This window comes from Gobio gobio, assembly GCF_949357685.1.
Source record: "Gobio gobio genome assembly, chromosome: 12".
NCBI classification, from domain to species: Eukaryota; Metazoa; Chordata; class Actinopteri; order Cypriniformes; family Gobionidae; genus Gobio; species Gobio gobio.
In genome coordinates, this window is record NC_137105.1 from 46,455,779 (window position 1) to 46,463,718 (window position 7,940).

The 7,940-nt window shown below is 39.5% G+C and overlaps 1 protein-coding gene across 1 annotated transcript in view; it reads right to left on the reverse strand.

Annotated features, from left to right (window-relative positions):
* Positions 1-7,641, reverse strand: part of mdn1 (midasin AAA ATPase 1) — an 86,689-nt gene extending 79,048 nt beyond the window's left edge. Inside the window, exons 1-7 of the mRNA XM_079831681.1 lie at positions 7,371-7,641; positions 5,887-6,113; positions 2,912-3,136; positions 2,097-2,204; positions 1,818-2,010; positions 1,150-1,359; positions 888-1,019 (exon numbers count right to left, since the gene is read on the reverse strand). Of these exons, the coding sequence (XP_079687807.1) occupies positions 888-1,019; positions 1,150-1,359; positions 1,818-2,010; positions 2,097-2,204; positions 2,912-3,136; positions 5,887-6,113; positions 7,371-7,466 (1,191 nt within the window). The 5' untranslated portion in view covers positions 7,467-7,641. The remainder of the gene's footprint in view (positions 1-887; positions 1,020-1,149; positions 1,360-1,817; positions 2,011-2,096; positions 2,205-2,911; positions 3,137-5,886; positions 6,114-7,370) is intronic.
* Between the last annotated feature and the right edge of the window lie 299 nt (positions 7,642-7,940).

Genomic DNA, 7,940 nt, shown 5'->3' on the forward strand with positions numbered 1-7,940 from the left:
TGGTGGGCTGTTATCGGCGTTAACGTGCTGCATTAACGTGAGACTCTTATCGGGCTATAAAAAAAAATATTGCCGTTAATCTATTCTCAAAGTTGGGTTAGGGGAGCTGGGTCTATACTACGCAAGCTATGATGACTTGATATTTAAGCGCGGATGTATACCTAGCCGAATTGCACTGTAGGGGGCGAGAGAACGAGTCTTCGACCCTGTGTGTATCCCTACTAGTGTTGTCAAAAATATCCATATTTCGCTATGTATCGATACTGAAATATCTGAAACGATACAATACTCATTTTCTACAGTATCGATACCAGCTGCTCTCTCCTCTCCAACCGACAGTGAGTTGACACGCACCCGCCTCCTCTCATTCAGTCCGTTTAATCCTCTGAACATGGCGAACGGGTGTTCTGCTGGATATTTGTTAGTATTGGTGTGACCGGTCTGAATTTTGCGCTGGGTTGCACATAACATTAATTCTACTAATTCCCGCAGATTTCGCGCTCGCATCTGAAGCGCACACACACACACAAACATACCGTAATAAAGCCGCCTCTGACATACATAATGGTCAAATACACAAAAAAATGTCTCAATGCCCATCTTGGTGAGTTTTAACGTAAACACAGCCGTAACCAGCTCACAGGAACAGTTTTTGGGATCCATGCGTGCGTCAGGTCTTAAAGGGACAGAAGTTATTTATTATTCAAACTACAAAAAGACAAACGATCACTTGAGCACACATATTCTGAATGCCTTCGGCAGAATTCAAATGAGCCATTTTAATCTAGATTAATTTTGGAATTAATCTAGATTAAAAAAATTCATCTATGCCCACCACTAATATATATATATTATATATTTATAAATATTGTGGATTTGCCACCCACCACATCCAAAGGAGCATGATCAATGTCCTCCAGCAGAATCCAATAACCTTTTGAGACTGCCTGGGTTAGGGATCCCGGCTGCCACACAAACTTTCCAGGAACATCTGTGCAGCGGTACATACCCAGCAACATCTACAGAAAATAGAGGGATGAAAAAAATATAAATAAAAGTGCTTAACAGCAGGTAAGTTCAAAATATAGTCAAACTAGAAGCAGCAGAGTGAAAACAATGGAAAACATTCCAAAGTCAGGCAAATCTCACCTTACTGTCGGTCTGATCTCCGAGCTGAACTTTAAGGATGTCAGGGGCTTTATCATGACCAGTGACTGCAGCTAGATATTCAACAAGAGCAGTTTTTCCACACCCAATTGGCCCCTCCAAAAGAATGGGTTTCTGGGACGCCACAGCCATGGCAAGTCGCCGTAGATTTTGACACGTTGAATCCACCAGCACCAAATTCCTTAAACTTGTCTGATAAATGACAGATGTAGTGACATTACAATACATACAATATTCTCCCACAATACACTAATAGAGGTATTGGGGGAGGGGCGATCAGCCACAACAGCTGCACTGCTGTTTTGACTTTTTTATAGTAACAAAAATAATTTAGTTCAGTTAGAGAACAGACACTACAATTAAGATTAAAAATGATATTATATTAAAATATTTGGCAATATTTTTAAACCCAATGCTAATAGGGAACCTGCAAAAGATTAGATGTGTTTTTCTAGAACCCACCATTCAAGCAATTGCCACCCTGAATTGTCGCTAATTGTAGAGCTATTGTTTTCAGTTCAATTGAAGCTCAACATAGAAATAAGGAATTAATCGCTTGCTCTAAACCGTTGTGAATGCCCATGCTTATTTTACTTTCGCTTTTGAATTAGCTATTTAAACCACCCCTCACGGGTTGTCATATTTCTTGCCTGTTCATCCTGTCGAGGTGTCCGTCTTGGTAGAATCACACCACACACCACAGTAACGCTCTGCGTCAGATCTTCTGTCACCACCTGACCGCGGGTGACCTTATTAACCCTGTCTTTTCGCCATATCGCTGAGCCCTGATTGGCCAAAACCAGAGCCTTTTCTACTTCCAGCTGCTGTGTCTCCTCCAGTGATCTACGAAGATGCGATATTGTCATTTTGTTTCAGGGTTAATTAACAATTCCAAAAATCCCCTTAAAATTAAAGATATTCAAACTTACTTCATTTTCAAATGCAGAATCTCTTCACTTGAAAGAACCTTCCTCAAAAATATTGTTTTCTGGTTGTCTGTCATGTGGGACACCAGGGCAAGGCACTGGGCAGTGTAGCTGAAAAAAACACAGGAAAAAGAAATTGAGTAGGTACAGGTATAGATCAAGTGTCCTGGAAAGTGAAGCCAAAATGTCTTGATCGTCCCCAGGTGGTTGGTGCCAGTATAGCTCATAAACCCCGCCCCCTCCATGTATTCTAATGGGACGTGAGACAAACTAAACACTGTTTTTATGTTTTTATCACACTGATGTAAGTTCAAGTGTTCGTTTTTTTAAATAAGTTTGGTTTTAGTTAGTTATTTGATGCTATAAAAAAGGGGGTGTGACGTCATGATTGACAGCTTTTCTGAGCGAAGCAGAGTTATCAACAGACTTCTTCTGGATTTTCAGGAGGAGATTGGAGCTTTAGCTTTCATTTCTATATTTCCATAACTGTTTATTTCACACCGACATAATGAGTTGTTCTGCAGTAAACTGTACTAACAGATACTGCGGAAGTGTGGGCAGGGTTTTGATATCACGGCTCTCCTTCCTGCTCTCTACTGTGCAGACTCCAATCCCAAAGTCACTACTGCGCAAGCTCAGGTCCCAAATCAGCACAAGATGTCAGCGCCATATTCAGACATTGGCGGCTTCACTTTTCTACAATGGAAGATAGTGAAGGGCCGTGGTCCATCTTTTTTTACAGTCTATGGTATGGCTCTATAGATTCTGGTGATTTTTGGACTCGTGAGAGCCTGTGACTGATCTACTCATTGCAATACCTTCTGACCATGACGTCACTGGTGAGAAGTTGTGAAACACAGGCACTCCAGTCCCATAGGACGCGGAACTTCTCACAATCGCTTTGGAGGAAGCGGAGGGTGGCCCCCATCAGGTCCCGTAGTTTCATCCGTCTGGGCCCATACTGGATGGAGGCAGCCTCTTCACTGGTGAAGAAGAGCCTCTGAAATACTGGCGGAGAGCTGCTGAAATACCTTGCTGCAAACCTGTGAGAAAACCATTCAAACTTGGTCATGACATACTGGACATTTGTTCTGAAGTGGTTATAACATTATCCGTTATTCATCATCTCATGGATTTTACATGATATTTAATTATGATTTATGTTTTTAAAATCATTCAAATTCAGACCAATTTGATCAAAATTATTTGGAACAAATACGAATGAATTGGTTTAACAGAATTGAAAGGTTGAAAAGAACTGACTTGAAACCGTGAAACAAATACTCACATGACTTTTCCAATTGTATTATCTCCACTAATTTTCCATTTTTTAAAGGGAATGTTTAATGCTATTTCATGTATTTTTACTTATTTACACCGTTAAAGAGTTGGATTCTCATGCTAAACATCGCCAAAGTTTGATAAAAATGAGTTGGACGGGTTGAGTATCATTTGAATTTTAACAATTCCGGTTCCGATTCTTATCGATTCCTAATTTCATTTCCAATAAGGTAAATAAAAACTTAGATATCATTCACATTTATTCTTACTGCAAAATATTTAATTGTAGCTGAATACCATGAACAAAAATAAACAGGCTAAAGAACACTTTTTCTTATGTTTTAAAGGGTTAGTTCACCCAAAAATGAAAATTCTGTCATTAATTACTTACCCTCATGTCGTTCGACACCCGTCAGACCTCTGTTCATCTTCGGAACAGAAATGAAGATATTTTAGTTGAAATCTGATGGCTCTGAAAGGCCTCCATTGGCACAATGGCACTTTACACTCTCAAGACCCTTAAAAGGTACTAAAGACGTCGTTACAAAGTCCATCTCACTACAGTGGTTCTAAAATAACTTTATGAATCGGCGAGAATAGTTTTTGTGCGCAAAAAAAACCTAAATAACGACTTACATAGTGATGACGATTTCAAAACACGGCATCATGAAGCTTTGAAGCGTTATGAATCAGTGAGTCGAATCATGATTCGGATCGCGTGTCAAACCGCCAAACTGCTGAAATTTGGCGATTCAAACTGCTGAATCGACTCACTGATTCATAACGCTTCGAAGCTTCATGATGCCGTGTTTTGAAATCGTCATCACTGTGTAAGTCGTTGTTTAGGTTTTTTTGCGCACAAAAACTATTCTCGCCGATTCATAAAGTTATTTTAGAACCACTGTAGTGAGATGGACTTTGTAACGACGTCTTTAGTACCTTTTAAGGGTCTTGAGAGTGTACAGTGCCATTGTGGCAATGGAGGCCTTTCAGAGCCATCAGATTTCAACTAAAATATCTTCATTTGTGTTCTGAAGATGAACAGAGGTCTGACGGGTGTCAAACGACATGAGGGTAAGTCATTAATGACAGAATTTTCATTTTTGGGTGAACTAACCCTTTAAATATACCACAGCAAAAACAACAACTAATACACATTTCAAGGATTATTAAAAGACAAGTAAACACTCAGTAATAAAAAAAAGACAAAATAAACAAATTACCAATTGCGCAAATAAATACAAAGATGCGATTGAAATAAACATTTTCAGGTATTCAGGTACAGAAACTGTAATCAAATGTAAAATAACACTGCACTTTATTAATAAAATATAAGCTATGCATTACAAATATATTCACAAAAGTTATTCTGTCTAGAACAGCGAGTGAATTTTCTCGTCGTCTTTTGTTTGATTAACGTTAACATAGAGACGCATCAGGAAAATCTGCAACTGTCACTTCAAAGCGAGTGTTTTCAATGAATTCCTATGAAAGTTAAGCTTCCATAGGCATGAACTGAAACCGTGCCAGACTGGACACGCACCGTGAATGACAGTGCGGCCGTGAATGAATGACAATCATGCGGCAACCTCCTGCAGTTTCTCTTGAAGCCAATACGGAAGTGATTTAAACTGCAATTCATCGACTGGCCACTAGGGACAGGCTCAAGAAGGAGCAGAATCTCATTGAGCTCCATGTTAAAATGCCCAACTTTCATCAGAAAAAAAACATGTTTACAGCCTGGTACAAATTGTGGTTTTGGTCTATACGGCTAATTTTGTCCTTCATGACAACTGTGAGGGGGTGAATTGTTTTATAACTCATTCGTTTACATTACATTACATTACATCTGTTATCCGGGAGTGACGCGTGATGACGCGCTGCCAAGATGACAACAGCCATCTCGTCCATACTTTTTCGCTTCAAAACTGCTCTTCAGAATCCTATGGGTGACGTCACGGACACTACGTCCATATTTTTTTACAGTCTATGATGACAATGCAGCCGTAAATGCGCACACAGGAACCAATAAACTAAATCGAAATGGCCGTTTCTTATCGAATTACTGGTTCTGGGAAATTTGGAACCGGTTCTAAAATGGAACCAGTTCTCGATACCCATCCCTACATATGACGAAGTATTTCTGAGCCAAATACACTCCTTCAGGATTCGAATACTTTTCGGAAAGTTTTTTTTTTCGAGTATGGCCCTGTATGAAGACAAAAAGTTAAGAATTCCTTGTATGGGCACTTCTCCCGAATGAGCGTGTGCGCACATCAACCAGAGCGAGAGCAAGAGCACACCCATCAACAGGCTTCGTTCGGGTTACGCCACACCGCCATGAGCTCGGCATGTTATAAATATGATAAAACTAAAGACTCTTCGGAGATATGAAGAATGCAATACTACTCTATAGGGACTCAAGATTAACATGAGACTGGCAGAAACTGTGGATTGGAAATGACCTGATATTTCCAGGTTTGATGTGAATATATCCTGAAGGATTACTTACGCTTGAGCATCTGGACTGATGTTGAGAAGCTTGCTCAGAGCCACACACAAGCGCTCGTGGAGGTCATGATTCAGCCTGATGTCTACCTTGATCCTCTCAGCATTCCTCTCCAACAGGTCCAGGATCAGTGGTCGTAAGTGACGAGCAATGAGGAGAGTGTATTCCTTCTCCATCAGGAGCTTCGCTAGACATTCCAGTATACACTGCCTGTCCTGCTGGCTCCATATCTACAAGCAGAACAATTCATGCCCGGCAAAATTAATTTAATGAATAATGAGAATAATAATGCATCTCAATGGAATCAGACAAAAATCGAATAAGATTGCGCTGAATAAATTCATACTTTTTATTGAAATGTTTAGGGGTGTAACTATACCCTCATGTCACGTTTCGAAACATATCACGATACTGAACTCACGATACGATATTATGGCATTACTCCAAGACATATGGTAAAAAAATGTTTTACTGCTGATTAATATGCTAAATTTGGTGTTACATTGGGGGTAGAAATGAATAAGCTTGGACCTGGTGTTGGTAACTCAGGACAATGGTGACACCAGAATAAACATTTTCATGATTATGAAGCTGAAAATACAGAATTACTTTAGACGAATGTGCATATGCTTGCACTCTGTCACGGACTAGATATATTTAAAATAATTCAGGCCATAATTCAGGCCACTTTTTACTGGTAGCAAAGGACATTTGGCATTATTATCAGGACCCACAAATATTCTCCCACTGCATTATACATTATATTCAACATTATATATAATTGCGCTAAAACTCTGTGAACTTAAACTGTACACAATACAGATTGTCACTATCCACGATACATATTGTTGCTTTTTGTATTGCGATATATTGTCACACCCCCTACTACTACTAATAACGATGATATATTAATAAGCAGAGGATGAGTTATAGTATTAATTAAATTCCCTGCTTAATGTTTTTATCTTATTAGTAATCATCGTACCCTTATTGGAACTATGTGCAACAAAATCACATTTTTGTAGTGCGTTATATTGGATGGCAATAAGAAAATTTCCATATGGATACTTTTGGATTGGTTCCAAATTATGACATGAATTTGTAACCTGGTTTATGTTCAATGGTAAGGTAATCAGTGTCTCTTTTATCTGTCAAAATAATAAACTGTGGCAGCATGTTTCAACAACCCAAACTATTGAAACTATGTTGCAACAGAACCAAAATAATCCATCGTGGTGGAAAACAAGACTAGTTTCCCAAATAGACTAACATGCAGAGCACTTAAATATCAGAAATTATTGAAACGAATGAGTTTGAATCATTGCCTCTACATACACACTCAATGGAGCAGCTACTACAGAAACGTGGGGCAGTGTGGTGTGACACACACACACACACACACACACACACACACACACACACACGTGTTAAACAGATGATAGCCTCTTATAACGGTCTTATAAAGTGCTCAGACCATGCAGTCTCACCTGTTTTGCGAGGTACTTGCTGAGTTCGTTGTGACTTTTCTCGATATGTCTTGAGATAGCGCCCAGAGATGTCAGGCTCAACTCCAGGTTTTCCATTCTATCATTTGTCGTGAAAACAGGGATTTCCGACGACGTCTATGCGGCTGGTAAAGGCTTTAATGTTCCCAGTATTCTACGTTATGGGAACCATAAGACTCATCACTCGCGTGGCTGTCCAGGTTGTACACAACACAGCGAGCACGTTCCCGTCAGTATTAAAATCCCTGTCCACATGTGAGTAAATGAAGAGCACTTCCGGGTCATTCGACTGTGTGTGTGTGTGTGTGTCGCTGTGCAGCAAACTAACGTCAAAGAGGTTTCTGTGAGAGGAATTAGCATGAACACGCTTAATAATAATACTAAATATCATATTTTGGCCTGCAGTGTTCTTAAGCCTGTGTGAGTGTGTGTTTGTGAGCTGTATTTAATTTCCATTCTCTTCCATTGTAAATGGATTTCATCAAATTTGGTCAATTGACAACACATATCTGTGAAACATTATTTTAGCAACATTTACAAGACACAAATACA